This window comes from Temnothorax curvispinosus, unplaced genomic scaffold (assembly GCF_003070985.1).
Source record: "Temnothorax curvispinosus isolate PA1 unplaced genomic scaffold, ASM307098v1 QBEX01006316.1, whole genome shotgun sequence".
NCBI lineage: Eukaryota > Metazoa > Arthropoda > Insecta > Hymenoptera > Formicidae > Temnothorax > Temnothorax curvispinosus.
In genome coordinates, this window is record NW_020216096.1 from 41,129 (window position 1) to 57,056 (window position 15,928).

The following is a 15,928-nucleotide window of genomic DNA, read 5'->3' on the forward strand; positions in this document are numbered from 1 at the left end:
TTACAAAAAAATTCGTTTTCGTAAAATTTCTTGAAACTTACATTGTAACACAAACTCTCTCTTTACAAATATTATATTTTATTAGCAGTAAAATCGTTATTAATTTCTTGAGAAAAATCATGATTATGACAGATAATGAGAAAAATAAAACAGAAAATTTATCACATATGCATTGTTACAAAACATAGTGTTGCCTAATTCATATATCTGAAAGATATTATATCATGTTATATCATCTATTTTCTTTCTAAAACAAATGTAAATTTTATAAACGGAATATATATATTTAATATGTTGGAAATATTCTTTTCAAAATAAATGTTTGACACGTACATAAAAATGTTCATGTAAATACTATTGTCAAATAAAAATAAAATATCTTTGGCATCATAATATCCATTGCAAAATAAATGATTATATTAGAAATAACGTATTTTCTTGATCAACAGTTATAAACTGTTAAACAAATACCGTTCTCAGATGAAGTTGTATCAGATCTGTTATGCCTCCTTTTAAAAATCTGGCTTATGTGTGTCCTTGTCCTATAGAGAAATTGAAATAAAATTCTCACAAAGAATATATTTATATCGTTTAACACAAATTTATGATAATAAAACATTACCTTTGCCTAAAGGCGCTTTTTTTGGATTTCGTGGATTTCGAGATTTAATAGACACGCCTCTTCCACCTACACATGCAAACATTTAATTATTCGCGAGTAATACAACTGAAAAATTACACAATCAATTGGTCTAAATAATGTCATATATAATTGTATAGATACATCACATATTAACTTACCAATAGGAGGAAAGCTCTCATCATCTCTTAGAAGAAAATCTTCCATAGAAGAATAAGCGAATGCTAGAAATAATTATTTATAATAAAATATGGATATTTTATATTATTTTATATGCAGCAGAACTATTTTATTAATAAAAAATGAACAAATTGGATAAAATATTCAATCATCTATGATTTAAAAAAAATTTTCAAACTTACGATCAATATTTGGAGGTCGCAACGGTTTTTCATTTAACTAAAAAAAAAACATGAAATTAGTAAACAATAGTATATTTTTTGATTAATGTAAAGATTATATAAGAACACATACGTATTTTGACACATATTTTTTTTCTTCAATAGGCGACTCAATAGGAACAAATTTATCAATAGCCTTGTTAATAGATTTACCAACAGGTTCTTGCAACTTGCTACAATCAATAACTTGTACTGGTTTTGATTCAGTTCGACGGCGCAGTTCTTCTTCAGATGTTCTACTAGACACTTTCAATCTATGTTGTTCACTTACCTATTACGAGATAATTAATAAAAATCTTTAACATAATATTATGTAAATTTTGCAAAACTATTTAAATAAGTACATATAATACTGCGTTCGCTTTGGACGCTTTCGTGCTGAAAGCGTCAGTCCATCTTTATGGCTCATTAAATGTTGAAAAAAATAGAGTAATGCTTTCAGCACGAAAGCGTCCAAAGCAAACGCAGCCAATGTGCCTTTTTGTGCGTAAATCCTTACAGTAGTATATTTTTAATGTATTATACTTACGCCTGTCATAGACAAAACTGCATTAAAGTCAGATGTAGATGGAGCGTGTTCAATTTTCAATTTGTTCATTACATTTTCCATCTCAGATAAACGAGGTTCAGATCCGCTGGGATAATGTATTCCTGGCTTCGTATTAACTCCAAATGGTTCACAAAACTCATCGCACAATGTCCATGCCCAATGATACAGCACAGCTTTACTGCAGTATTCAGACCCTCCATCAACGTATCTGTGAAACTAAACGTTATAAAATAGTATTATGAATATAATATACTTTAAAATATAAAATAAGGTAATAAAATTGCCTACATCACATTCAATTCCTTTTTCAAAGATATATGTAATGCGTGTAAACATATTTTCAGCATAAGCAGGAATAAACCGTATTTCTCGGTCTTTCCTTTTCTTGTAGCCTTCATTTGCCAAGTGTATAAACAATGATTCCAAATCATAAATTTTAAACTGTTCTTTATCTTGTTCTAAAATAGAAGAACAAATTTATTTAAATAATTGTATTAATCTAAGGCGTATTTAAGAAGTAAATTTCTATTGGGTGTAAAAAAAAGAATTATCTTTAAGAAAATTAATTTTATTTTTATAAAATTACTTTTTCACCTATTTTTCATATTTACTATCTAAGTTGAGGTGTTGTGTTATCTCCTTTCCTTAATATAAAAAGATATATAATGAAACAGAAATTCAGTAGCAATGATAAAGGAAAGATATTGAAGAACAAACCATGCCATTGATGGTAGGTACCTTCTTTAAACAAGGTACACAAAGCATTAATTGTACAACAAGAAGTGCCTCAATTTTGATTTAATTACAAATTAAAATATACATGTTACTTTATGAAAGTAAAATAAATATTAAATATCACTTTTTAAACTTGCAGTAGATAAAAAAAAAAAGAGAAAAAGGTATAATTGATCATATCGTTATATTATACCTTATATCGTTATTAAATATGGAATTATTAAAATATGTAATAAAGGTGAACTTACCTGCTTCATCGCACAGTTTTCCTATCAAAGACCGTACTGCTTGTGTGAGACCTCTTGTTGTATAAAGATAAGGATACTGATCCACAAGTTTCCTAGATTCTAGGAAATTCACCAATTTTACGTACATAACAGCAAAGTCAGTATCTCCGCCTTGATATTCTACAGGTATGTTATGAGTGGTCCCACTCATCTCCAGTGCTTCCCGTCTAAATCCCAACGGAATTTTAGCGCTAACAATTGCATGATGCACCTCTTCTATGCCATTCTCAAGTGAAAAAACTCCAAATGCATATTCGGCCGGAAAATATTCGCAAGTGTTGTTAACAAGTCTGGTGAAAAACCAGTTAACATGTACGAAACAAAATTTCAATTGTGAAACAACTGCAATAAAAAGAAGTATTATTTGGTACAATAATTTAATATATTACATTTATATAGTATGTATTTGTACTTGAGTTGCATTATTGCTCATATTTGCAAGATGTTCAATCCAAACAGAGAAAATTAATACAGCTTGCTAAGATTATGATACTATTTGATAACACTCGTTATTCTTTTTGCATCTTTTAAACAAAATTCAAAACTTTCAAAATTAATGTAAAAAGTGTCAAATGTGCAATAATGTACTTTCAAATTAATTTCTACAATAAATTACATTATATAATATTACGTACAATTAAGATTTACAGCTGAGTCGATTATTAGTTTGATATTTTCTTGCATATTTTTTATAAACATCAGTGCTTCCTTTTCTTTCTGTTCAAGAGCACTTATTGATTCTCCAAGTGATGTTTTCTTGTCTTTGCTTCCTATTTGCGATGAGACTTTATCTTGCTTGGCCATAGCTTCATAAGGACCTTTTTCTTGCTTAGTTAAACTCTATTGACAAAAAAATATCTATTTTATTACAAAATACATTAAAGAAACGTACAACCTAATGAGTAATCCAATTAAACAAAATTTTTTAATTATATTTTTACTTTTATCATAATATGTAATAAGTCCAATTAATTAAAATATTTATTTTTTTATAAAAATGTATAAACTTTTTCGTAAAAATCTTTGATGTATAGCAGGTATTATTCTAAACATTTATGTATGATAGTAGTTACTAATATTTTTTATAATATAAAAAAAAGTTATTATCTTAGAGATATATAATTCACTATTAAAAACAATTTATATCTATTTATATACATGTATCTTCACAAATGTTATTATAATTATCTTTCTTTATTTTAACAAGATCTCATAAATAACGCGTTATTTATTATTAAAAAACAAAAATGTAGCAGATAATATTTTAATAATGTATATGCTCAGAACACAGAAGAAAACTATATTTTCCATATACTTTAATGATTTCGTAGAACACTTAATTAGCACCTAATTCTAGGATATTTCCTTGTTCAATTTATAGATAATTTATTGGATAATTATATATACACGTGGGAAAGAGAGAGCAAACCTGAAGCTAAGTCAGTTCCCCTCCCCCTTATCTAGTTTCCCGCCCGAACATGTGGAGCTCTCAATTCAACTTTAGCGTCTAATTAGCGCTTAATTCTGCGTTAAAAGTTACTTAGCGCTGGCAACCAACTTAACGAGGATGTCAGAAATTAAGTCTGCCGGAACCTGGAACTAATGCCTGCTCCTCTTGTAAACAATTTACCTGCCACTCCTCGTTACAGTCCGGATCCTGTTGAACGTCTTTGAAACCGTTAGGAAACTTGCGACCTTGCGCTTCCATACGTTTCCTCCAGTCGGCCATAAAGAAGAAGAATGCATTTCTACCTTTGTTCTTCGGCATTTCTTCCGGCAAGAATAAAGCTACCCTCCTATAGTAAACGCTGTCAGCGTAAGCAAAACAGCATTCGACAAAAGATAGGTTAGGGATCTAACTATTAGAGGTTAAGACTCGTCACTTCTTTTCTTCTTCTTACAAAATGGCTCTCGATGAGTCTCGATACTCCTGATCCTGCCTGATTCCTGACAACAAGTGACAACCCTGCTGAGCCTGAGCACCCCCGGCTGGCTGCGAGCTATAATTAGTCACTGGAACATGCGCAAGCGCCACACACAAGCGCAAACTTGTCGATAAAGGCTGCGTTCCGTTCCGAGTTCCGATATGTACTGCAAGTACTGAAAATCTATAGTTTACGTAACGTACACTATAGATTTTCAGTACTGACAGTGAATATCTGAACGCAGCCAAAAATGGGCCAAAGAAAGTTCAGTTCCAGCGAAGTAAAAAGAAACATGCTAATCCTTTGTGATAGAAGCTACGGTCAACGTGACGCTACAAATACTTTGGAGCGTTCTTCTTCTCTTTCTTTCTTCATTGAAAGAAAAGAGAAGAGGAATATGCTTCGAAGCATTTGTAGCGTCAAGTGGACGGTGGACCGCAGCCCAAAACCTTGATTCCAACCCAAATTTCACTTTTACACTGAACTACTGAAGGTCAATTGTTTTTTTCAACTCACTTCCGAAGATGATACCAAAGAAAATCGAAGGGAATTCAGGATGTGTATAGAAAACATGTAATAGAAAAAGAGCAACTTTATCTTACCTACTCCCTCGGAAAGTTTTCAACTCACGGAGTTGAATAGACTGTGCACATTCCAGTGTTATTCGGTCGAGCAATCGTCACGAGCGACGGAGTGACAAAAATCGCGCTAAGCGCTAACGCGAGAGACCGGCTTCGAAATGAAACTGGATCCTTCGATAAAGCTTATACTGTGATAAAGCAGTCAAAGTCCTGACCAATTATGTTTCACCGCGTGCGCGCGAACTGGAGGTGGTAGTGGGGGTACAGCCAATCCGATTGTGAGCACATATATCACGATGTATCGTGTTCGCCGTTCGGAATGCGCGCTACAAGAGTGGGACATAAATATTTTCTTTCATGGGCTCATGTAATGTATACGTGGATTAAGCTATCTCCATGGTAAATAACTCCAACACAATTTAGTGAAAATAATCGGTATGATAGAGATCATAACTCACATACAAGTTTGACGAATTTTAGCTTACGCTCTCCGCGTCACGCGAGCAAAATTTATTTATTCCATATGTTTATTCAAAAATAAAAAAAGTTTAGTTCTATTAATTCTAAAATTAATATCGCGTATTAAAGGTAATTGCAGAGCTTTTGTAAAGAGTTTAGTAGTCTGCAGGTAACATGAGAATAAATACTGAATAGGCACAGGAGTTTTCATGAAGATTTTATTTTGAACAAAAGGGCTAAAGCTCCTAAGAGTATCCCAAAAATAATTTTCTAACAATATGACAAAATATGTTTATATATTAAACGTATATCTCTATTATTTATTTAAAACCAATGAGCATCGCCGGCACAGTGTCACCTACATTCAACGTCTGTTTCTCCGCTGTTCGCCCTGGCAGCATCAGGAGCGCGTTAGCACCTTTGCAGCTGATTAACTTGCTACTGATTTGATTTCCCGTGCTGTAGGCCATCGGGAGCACCTCTTCGTGAGTCCATTCGAGATACGCTCTTGCGTATTCAGGACGCGGGTCCAAATTGTACGACGACGTTAACTGTAACGTTAAAACAATATTTTCTATATATCGTGTACTTTACTGTTTTTGCAAGATAAAGATGTTCTTACGAACCTTAGCTCTCACTATGACTGGCTGCGAAAAGTTGCCGTGCATTTCGTTCAGAAGGGGTAAGAGGAATAAATGCGCGGTAACAGTAGCAGACACCGGATTCCCCGGCAAGCATAGCAAATATTTGGTTTTGTCTAAGAATGTGCACGTTGCAAATGTCGTTGGTTTTCCCGGTTTCATATTTACGCGTCCTGAAATATAATTAATAGTTCGTGTAAGAAACATGTATTTTAACATATTTTTAGATATGATTAACATAGAGATGGTTAAAAAAAACAAAGAAAATACCAAAATGTATGGTAGCTTTGAAATGTCTCTCTAATATAGGCTTCAACAAATCTCTATCGCCCATTGACACAGAGCCCGTTGTCACAAGTACATCTACTTTTTCTAAAGCTCCCTTGATTTTACTTATCATATCCATCGCGCTGCAAAATGGTTATATTAATAATAAAGTTACATATAATTTATAATCACTATATCAATCAATAAAAAAAGTATTATGATACAACGTGGGTGTATCAGGATAAATTCTTTACATACTCATCAGTCGCAATTCCACAATCCAAAGCATTGAAGCCATTCTCTTTTAATAGCGAGATTAAAGTTATTCTGTTGCTATCGTAGACCTGCCCTGGTCCTAGAGGCTCTCCAGCGTCTTGCAATTCATCTCCAGTGGACAGTACACCTATACAAGGGAGTTTAGTAACTGCAACGTGTTTGCAGCCGCAAGCCACTAGGAGTCCTAATTCCACCGGACCAATACTCGTGTATGAATTTAACACTAAACTTCCCTTTTCTATATCGCAACCGACAGGTCTTCAACAAATAAATAATCAAGAAAATAAATTTGTCAAGAATAAAATATAACTATTCAGAATGACAAAATCAATGGAGCCTTATACCTAATATCTTGTCCCTCTTTCGGTTCAGTCATTATTTCAATTTCGTCCTCCTCCGTATCATCAGCGCTCTTCAATATCAGTTTTGTATCTTCAACTTGTACAACCGTCGCTTCTGTAACCAAGCAAAAAAAGTAGTAAATTTTTTATAAGTAAATCAACAAGCAAATTGCAGTTGTTTACCGTTGGGAACAGGCGCTCCAGTGTTCACGCGTACACAAGTGCCAGGTTCAAGAGACACCAGAGCGGGCTGAAAAAGTTTTCTTTTATTGTTTTCTCTCGCGTCGCATTGAGCATCGGTTAACGTGACTTACTGCAGTCCCTGCTTTTATACCACATAACACCTTCCTTCTGCCTTTTCCATCGCTTGCCAACACCGCATATCCATCTTTTATGGAAGCCCTAAATGGCGGCAAATTGCAATAGGAATATATGTCCTCAGATAATATTCTACCATAGGCATCTTTTACATTCACAGTTTCAACGCTTCTTTCCTCTACACTCGTGCGTATTATGCACACCGCTTCCTCGACAGAAATCATAGGAAACGGGGATTCTCTAAGGCGCGTTGCTACATTCTCAAAATTCACCTGAAATAATCTAATTGTATTACACAATTCGCGTAAAATCATTATTTTATATACCGACGGAAAAAAGTATCTCACTGTACAAAGATGATCATGCGAACAAGATGTGGTATTACGTTGCACAATGTTATGCGTATCTTTAATTTTCGCTTTATTATCCAAGATCAAATCTACGGCGTGCGGAATAGCAGGTGCGATTGCAGTCAAGCACTCTATTGCAGCCTTACGTGAACCAGGCAGATTAACAATCAGTGTTTTGTTTCTTATTCCGCACACAGCTCTGAAAACATATCAAAAGTTTTAATTTTAAAGAAATTACGGAGCAAATAGAAACCTTATATAATATAATAATAGAAATCGAGACTCTACCGAGAAAGCACCGCCAGTGGAGTTATTTTTAAGCTCGACATGAGCATCGCTAAAGACAATCCGGGAGCTTCTTTATGGATAACTTTTTTGGTCGCCTCAGGTGTAACATCTCTTTCGGAAAACCCAGTACCGCCAGTAGTGAGAATAACGTCAACTTTATTTTCATCACTCCAAAAGATTAGATTCTCCTAGATGCCGTATAAATAGATGCATAATAACACACCATCAAAATATGCAAGAAATATTGTTAAAATGTTTATAGTTACCATTATTGACGTCAAATCATCAGCCACAATAGTAGTGTAAGAAACGTGTCCTGCAAGTAGAATATTTCCTGCCGAATCTGCGCTGTTGATAAATACTTTTAATGCAGGTCCACTTTCATCTGTTTTATCACCTCTCGCACAAGTGTCACTTACTGAAATATTATAATGGAATCATTAAAATTTAAGAAATGTGCAATATATATATTATACAAGCTTGTCAATTAAAGATATGGAAACGTAACGTATGTAACCATATTTAACCTTCAAATATGTGCATGACTAAAACGTTTTGTAATCTTTTAAATTTTTATTAATATATAAGCTACTTTAATATATTCCATGTAAATGTTATACACATATTATAACATATTATTACCGGTTAAAATTGCAAATCTTATTGGTGCCATTTTGACCTTCAAATTTTTCGACTAAATAATTTGTGACTAAACACAATTTCTTATCGGTTAATGATTATATAGAATATGTACACTTCATTTAATCATACGATACTGGAAAGAGCATTAGGAAAGGTTCTAAAAAGAGCCACTTCGACCAAACTCCGATTAACTTAATCGGCCGATTAGTCCATTAAAAAACTGGAGCAATCAGTTGAAAATACGGTGACAAGGGTAGCGATCATGTAATTTGAACGTGAAGTTAATGGTGAAAATTTCCACTTTTCACATTTTCAAAAACATTCACAGAAAAAAAAGAAAGAACACTAGCAGGTGGCAGAGTTTACCACTGGCAGACCGCGCTAGTCAGCTGACTTTGGTTTACTGTTTCTGTTCTTTGTAGCTGCACCATGTTATACCTTCTGCACTTAAAATGAAATAAATATATGACTAGACGCAGAGAGAAACCTGCTAGACGTTAGAAAGAAAAAGAGGAAAAATTAAAAAGTTCAACTATAAAGATATCTCTTCCAGTGTTAGTCAAAGGTTATATGGATTTTTGCATGATCATTCGTTATCCATAACACGACTGGGCAATACCTCCTGGCAGATGAGACATAACAAAAACAGTAGAAGCAATTTGCCTTTAATACGCCAGTGAATGATACGGATTATAAATTTAATTTAAAATTAATTACAAAATTTTGTTTTTGTATTCAAACACGTTCAAATAACCGATGTTAGGTTCATTTTACTTCCATTTTTTAAATTTAAGTTTCTCATTCTTTTTCTCTCCGTTTGAGAGAGAAAGATCCAACATCTATTTTGCTCCATATCATTAACGTATAATGCGTCAAAGACATACGTCTTTGCTTACATAAGTATATGTATTTCAGATAGCGGATTTAATAAAATAATTTAGATTATATATAAAGATGTTATTATATCATATCCCTTGGTCTTCTACCTTCGGTAATGTCTGTAATAGAAGGCACAGAAAGTAGTCAGCGTTTACCCCAGCTGCGAAATGAACATCTTTATTATTGAAGAATTATTTAACAATGAAAGATACATAGCGAAGAGTGTACACTCAATTCTAAAATAATACAACAGTATCATATTTTCATGCTTCTTGCTTTGCATGTGAAATAAAAATTATAGACATGATCCTCGTGATATTAGTTATTATCACGCAATTCTTCTAATTTCTCGCATACGCATCGCAATCGGTGTGAGTGGAAGTAACATACAAATACTTCCATTTATTTGATCATTATTATGAAGCAGATTAAGTCGCGCTGTATTGTTATTCGTGACGTATTTTAGAACAAATCTTGCGGCAGGTCCGTATACCTTTCCCTCATTATGCGATTCTCTCGGACATTAACAGCGATTTAAGGAAGGAATGCAACTGAACGGAAAATGTTCGAATCAGCGATTTCAAAACATTTTAGATGGAAGATTAAACGTGTCCTGAAGTCAGTAGTCGACTAGGCCTCTGGAATAACGGAAAATGGCATGGTTTTTCTTTAGGAGCATACAAGATTTACGTTATATCTAATTGCACCGAATCAGCATTGATCTGTGCTCAATCAATCTGCTCTCTGTGTTAATAATCAGGACTACGTAATAGAGACAATCGCTAACGTCCAGTAAATATGAATTGTCGGTGCAACTCGGCAATCGCAACTTTAGGCGTCAGAATCGAGGGATTTTACCGATTGTTCCTCGGACTCAGTGAACGAAGCGGTGAATCTCTGTATCTTCTACGCGACTCTGTTCTACCCCGGTCACGATCATCGCGCCGATCTCTCTCCCTATCCCGCTCGCGATCGCCGTCCATGTCTCGCCTATCGCGACGTACGGGATGGTGTCTCGGACTACGGCTCGGACTTGGTGTACGAGACACGGAAGACCGCGTGTCGGAACTGTGGCCTTCGTAACGATGTCTCCGTTCTCTTTGTCTGAAAAGTGAAACAGAATTCACGTCGCTACTTAAGTTGACGAACTTAAAAAGTTGACGCACGCCGCATCACAAGGTAAAAATTATTCACTTTCTGCGGAGTTTCAAAGACATTTCTCGAATCTCGTCTTCCCGATCCTGTCTCTGTTGCTCCATCTTCTCGATTCTCAACTGCTCGGCTTTCTTGTCAGCTTTATCTAAAAGAATTCATTTTACATTTGCCTTTTATGAATTACTCCTGAATTACTCCTCATTCTTTCAGACATCAACCTACACTGTCTGTTTAACAGGGCCTGCATTTTCTTTTTAAGCCGCTCCTGGGGTGTAATTTTCAACGACTGAAAAATATAAAACTCTTAAAAGTCTATAGAGAAAGAGCTCGATATTTTTGGTATAATTTAAAAATCTAGTGCCCATTATACGTACAATATGTAGTATGCACTAATATATTACCAATTATAGAATATAACCGAATATATGTACCACAAAAAATTTGCCATTTCCTTTATTAGACGATTAATAGAATGCAATTACGAACAAACGAAAAAAGATAATAACAAAGCGGTCAACTCGATATGGATTCATTTCAGCGATAGTTATCTCAAAAATAAGACGTTAGTACGATTCAAAGATTCTCAAATTCTTTGTGGCTCTAACGATACGTTGAAATTCTGCTTCAGAACGAATTAAAAATAAAACAAATAAATGTAGAATATGATGTTGACACATCATATTCTGAAGTGTAATATAATGAAAACAAGACGCGCTTGTTGAGGTTCTTCGTTCAGATGGAAGGCATACAGACATTATACTTATATAGACATGGTACTTATATAAGTATGTCTTTATTCTCTGTGCGTTAAGTGACTAAGAAAGCGTTATGGTTCTTACTGACTTTGTGTCCGCCACCAGAATTTGTACTTAACCCTGCTTTTGGCTTGTTCCTGAAATATTCAGAAAAAATTAAGTCCACGCACAACAACTTGATATATGTAATGTAAATTAAGATTGTTCACTGCTTATAAAATGCTTACACGCTTGTATTTATCGGAGTCTTCGGTGTTGCTGGACTGGATTTTTCTTCGTTATCAGACAGCTCTAGCTCAAGACTTGACGATTTTCCACGTCGGCCATAATACCTGTACATGAAATAAGTTATACACTTACGTTACAATAATTTGATTCTTGAATAAACCTGCGAAAAATTTTCACCTGGGCAGTGCTGGCGTCTTATTATCATCGCTTCGCGATCGTTTACAGCTAGATTGACTTCTCGATCTCGATCTAGATCTTGATGGAGACTTCGATCTCGAGCGAGACTTGGATCTCGATTTCGACAGCGAATAGCGTCTTTTCCGATAGCTGTCTCTAGATGGGCTCCTATTATGCGATTTAGACCTCGATCTTGATGCCGATATGCTGCTCGAGGACGAACTCCTCGATCTCTTCAAACGCGAGCGTGATCTAGATCTTGACCTCGATCGAGAAACTGAACGCGATCGAGATCTGCTGGTACTTCTACAACGCGATCGTGATTTACTTCGCGTTCGGGATCGTCTGGTGCGACTTCTTGTGCGGGATCTCGTATACTTTCGAGGTCTCGAGCGTGTGCGTCTAGATCTGAAATAAGATTCAGTACTAGATATATTAGAAAGCAAAACATTAATTATGTCAATAAATATGTAATAAGTTCTTTTATCTTGCAACTTACCTCATTCTAGATCCACTTCGTTTTCTGTCACGTGTCCTATACGACTTAGTCCTACTAACGGAACGTGAACAACTTCTCGACCTTGACTTGGATATTTTTCTACTGACAGTTCTATCGTTGAAAGCAGGACTGTCCGACCTCCGCCGTCTGAGATACGAATAATTGACTTTTCTTGAATTTGACGAAGACACATGTGATGTGCTACCATGAGTCTCTTCTTCCCCACCGAAGCTTGTGATGTAAGTAATCTGTCCCGTATTTACAGGTGATGTGGATCGCGATCGCGATTTGGAAGAGGATTTTCTATAAGGATTATACTCCGGGCTTTCCCTGGCTGCATAACTGAGATGAAGATAGAGAAATTTATATAAGTAATAACGTAAAAAAATATTTAATTTTAATATTTAATTTAATTTTTTGCGTAAATGCAACTAGTTATTACCTAGGCGGACTCATAACGCGACCTATCATCTTCTTTTCCCTGAATGCACGCCTTTCTCTACGCGACCGTCGACCCTATTATATATAAAATGGAAAACATACATTAAAACATTTTCTTACATCAAAGCGTGACGTATTTTCAGACATTTAATTATAATATATTATAGTATATATAAATATATAATATAAAAATATATATTAGTTGTGTTTTGAATTAATGTAATTATTTACCGAGTACATAGCTTTCTCCTCCTCCTGCTTGCGGGCCTGTCGCAAGGTTTCAGCTTCTTCAAAATCTTGTGTTAAAAAGCTAAAGTAATCAGCACCTAGAAGTCCATATTTTTGAGCTACTAAATTCATCTCATGTGCCTGAGATGGTTCTATTTGAGACACGTCCACGCATATATCTAAAAAAAAGTAATACATTACATTAAAAGATTTTGTTCTTGTAACATTTCAAGGCGTATTAACTCATTATTGACCGGAGATGTATACCAGCAATTTTTTTACTGCCCATTATTGAGGGTGACTTTAGAAGTTTACATTATAAGGACATATAAGGACAGTTTAAATCATAATGCAAAGTTAGAGCTTGTATTATTGGATTTGTGATTGTGTTTATCCTTTACTTTCTGTTATAGCTTTTTTTTCTAATCTTATATATATTATAAACAAAACTTAGAAATTACTGATATTTACTCACATGTTTCAACATTGACCCGTATAAAAAATAACAGAGACGCGGAAACTAATACAGACATTAGTTTCTGTATAAAATTCTCGGTCAACAATGTGTTAAACATTGCGTTAAGTAAAATAATGATACCTAAATCTATATCGCTATCTTCATCATCTCCCTTTTCCTCCGATATAACTGGATCCACTGTTGCTTTTGCCGGTTCAGGTATCGGCTCTTCGGTTTCATAATTATATCCGATGGCAGCGCTATTAGCAGATTTCTTCTTATCTTTTGCAGCATCTAACTTTGTTGACGAACCAAACTGTTCTTCCAAATGTATTTGGTGAAGAAACTTTTCTTCAGTCACTGAAGAAAAGACGTTTGAGTGAAGACATAAGGAAGACTGATAAGAGGTCCCTGCACAACGGAGGGAAAGACAAACAACGTACCGCCTAGAAATTCATTTTGCACAATTATACGATAGCGTTCATAGTTGATATGTCTGTCTTCGCTTGTCAGAGCAATATCAACATCGATAGTATCTAGCGGCTCTGGTATCCAATCCAGATGCGCTCGTACGTCAAAACGATCTATAAGATTGTCTTCATTGCCTTGCCATGGCATCCTGGTCAGTAAAATACATTATTCTCTGTTGAAGTACCAGCACAATTAACGGTTAATATCATACTGCAATACTCACATGTTTGCAGGACTGTCACCCGCAGCGGCTATTGCCGGATCCAAATGTATCTTACACGGTCTACCGTGCAGCTGGAGAAATTGAGTAGGATCTGATTTCTAAAATGAAGCACAAGAACGTTCGATTATTACGTTTGTCCGAGCAATACCTCTGCTCCGCAATTATATCTTAAGGTTTACATTAAAAAAAAAAAAGAGTAGCAAAAAAAGGAGCAATAATATGAAGGTTAACCGAGGAACGGAGGAAGATACATAAAAATTCCGTGAAAATAATGCGCGACCCATCGATCTGTCGTAAATCAGACGAAAGGAGAAATCCGTCGCGCATATTTTCGCGCAGATTCTTACGATTTTTTCATAGTAGTCCCGTCTACGTTCCGCTCTGCGACGATAATCGACCAGCATGCCGCGTATTTTCTTTTCCTGCTTGCGTGCCTCGTGCCACATTCTGCCGCCGGTCTTCTTCACGGAGAAACTCATTTTCCTCTCCTCACCGCCGTGGAGGTCAATTTCGCGCGGCTAGCTTGACGTGGGTGCCATTCGTCCGGCTGTAATCGCTAAAAAATTGAAGCACTAATAATTGACACGCTTTCCTCTCCCGCGAAGGCGGACATGTTGCCTTTTGCCGAGAACTGCGTTAGCGACTTCTTCCGGATCTGGCGGAAATCACTTGCTCAATCAGGACGCGCTTGCGGGCCTTGCGGCGGTCAATGATTTGGATCGATGATAAATTGTTCAATCTCGTTACTTTTGTTTTTAATACATTTTCTTTAATATTATATACATATTAAATAATTGAATTTTTTCAATTAAGTATTTATCAATAATTATTCAATTTTATAAAGTTTAGTTATTTAATAATATACAAAATAGTATATATTAAATTATCTCATAAATAATATGGTTTTTTTTTTAAGAGAATTTTTGAAATAAAACAAAAAATTTGATATTTTAATTTTAATCAAAAATATATTTTCCATTATTATTTACTTCCTTCCATCTTAAATTCTCAATTTCTTGATGATGATAAAAGTCTTTCGGTTTTGAGCTGAAGATTAAATTAAGCTCCCAATTATGTATACCGCATTGCTATTTCATTATTTTTATTTTTAATAAATTATTAGATATTAAATATTTGTTAATAATTATTCAATTTCATTAAATTTAATTATTAAAGTAAATTAAATTAAACTACAAAAGAAGATATGAACTCACACGAAACTCCCCTGTTTCGGTTTCAGCTTTCGTATTTTATATAGAATGCTCTTTTTACGCGTCACTCAAATCTACGCATATCTCTAATCCCCTTCTCAATTATCTGTTCATCAAACTGACAATAGAAGAAAAATCAGCTTATCCTGATTTTTTTATACGAATATTGAAACGTTTTTCAGAAAAACTCAGACAAAGTAATAATAAAATATTTCAGATTTTTCCTGCCAACACATCTTTGTAAAAATCTGAATATGAGATAATCTGTGTAATTTATTATCAGAAATGTTCATACGTACGGATACTGAAATATTCCGTAAATCCTCATTATTTCTGAAAGTATCTAAGAAATTTTATATATTTTTTCAGAATTTTTTTTTTAACGCGCTTTATTCTTTTCACACGCGGATTCTCGTATAATATAATAATTAAGAGTGGAAATCGGGTGCGGCGCGAAAGGTCAGCGGAAGAAAAGGTAACAGCAGAAGGTGAAGATGCTTTTG

At 34.7% G+C, this 15,928-nt stretch overlaps 2 protein-coding genes across 6 annotated transcripts; both read right to left on the reverse strand.

Annotated features, from left to right (window-relative positions):
• Window positions 1–352: 352 nt before the first annotated feature.
• On the reverse strand, window positions 353–5,289 carry LOC112455659 (protein maelstrom 2). 3 transcript variants are annotated; one of them, XM_025017714.1, is made up of 12 exons: window positions 5,141–5,289; window positions 4,515–4,626; window positions 4,244–4,421; window positions 3,249–3,453; window positions 2,575–2,955; window positions 1,880–2,049; window positions 1,571–1,807; window positions 1,115–1,312; window positions 1,003–1,039; window positions 802–864; window positions 623–688; window positions 353–542 (listed from the first exon to the last, which is right to left on the reverse strand). In XM_025017714.1, exons 3-12 carry the CDS (start codon window positions 4,379–4,381, stop codon window positions 526–528), a joined length of 1,512 nt encoding a protein of 503 aa, XP_024873482.1. In that variant the 5' UTR covers window positions 4,382–4,421; window positions 4,515–4,626; window positions 5,141–5,289; the 3' UTR covers window positions 353–525. The 3 variants fall into 3 exon arrangements, with proteins under 3 accessions (XP_024873482.1, XP_024873484.1, XP_024873481.1); XM_025017716.1 differs by having other exon boundaries at window positions 4,244–4,560; XM_025017713.1 differs by having other exon boundaries at window positions 4,244–4,626.
• Window positions 5,290–5,782: 493 nt separating this feature from the next.
• On the reverse strand, window positions 5,783–14,834 carry LOC112455656 (gephyrin-like). Of its 3 annotated transcripts, XM_025017704.1 has the most exons (23): window positions 14,562–14,834; window positions 14,215–14,312; window positions 13,964–14,139; window positions 13,662–13,880; window positions 13,067–13,242; window positions 12,837–12,910; window positions 12,395–12,736; window positions 11,896–12,303; window positions 11,718–11,822; window positions 11,579–11,627; window positions 10,958–11,021; window positions 10,775–10,880; window positions 10,506–10,684; window positions 8,326–8,477; window positions 8,060–8,247; window positions 7,769–7,970; window positions 7,418–7,693; window positions 7,287–7,353; window positions 7,107–7,218; window positions 6,745–7,020; window positions 6,490–6,629; window positions 6,205–6,392; window positions 5,783–6,129 (listed from the first exon to the last, which is right to left on the reverse strand). In XM_025017704.1, the coding sequence occupies exons 1-23, from the start codon at window positions 14,691–14,693 to the stop codon at window positions 5,899–5,901; spliced, it is 3,960 nt and encodes a 1,319-aa protein (XP_024873472.1). In that variant the 5' UTR covers window positions 14,694–14,834; the 3' UTR covers window positions 5,783–5,898. The 3 variants fall into 3 exon arrangements, with proteins under 3 accessions (XP_024873472.1, XP_024873471.1, XP_024873470.1); XM_025017702.1 differs by lacking the exons at window positions 5,783–6,129; window positions 6,205–6,392; window positions 6,490–6,629; ... (5 more) ...; window positions 8,060–8,247; window positions 8,326–8,477 and adding an exon at window positions 9,731–10,218 and having other exon boundaries at window positions 10,439–10,684; XM_025017703.1 differs by lacking the exons at window positions 10,506–10,684; window positions 10,775–10,880; window positions 10,958–11,021; ... (8 more) ...; window positions 14,215–14,312; window positions 14,562–14,834 and adding an exon at window positions 8,702–9,100.
• Window positions 14,835–15,928: the final 1,094 nt, after the last annotated feature.

What these genes read in the sequence shown, in the direction of transcription:
- LOC112455659 (XM_025017716.1), bottom strand. Translation starts at nt 4,381, where the DNA reads ATGCCGAAGAACAAAGGTAGAAATGCATTCTTCTTCTTTATGGCCGAC. An exon ending in CTCAGCTGTAAATCTTAATT is followed by an intron (nt 2,956 to 3,248) that starts GTACGTAATATT and finishes TTTTTATTGCAG; the next exon opens with TTGTTTCACAATTGAAATTT. An exon ending in AAAAAGGAATTGAATGTGAT is followed by an intron (nt 1,808 to 1,879) that starts GTAGGCAATTTT and finishes TATAACGTTTAG; the next exon opens with TTTCACAGATACGTTGATGG.
- LOC112455656 (XM_025017704.1), bottom strand. Translation starts at nt 14,693, where the DNA reads ATGAGTTTCTCCGTGAAGAAGACCGGCGGCAGAATGTGGCACGAGGCA. An exon ending in AAGACGCCAGCACTGCCCAG is followed by an intron (nt 11,823 to 11,895) that starts GTGAAAATTTTT and finishes TTTCATGTACAG; the next exon opens with GTATTATGGCCGACGTGGAA. An exon ending in CCACTGGCGGTGCTTTCTCG is followed by an intron (nt 7,971 to 8,059) that starts GTAGAGTCTCGA and finishes ATATGTTTTCAG; the next exon opens with AGCTGTGTGCGGAATAAGAA.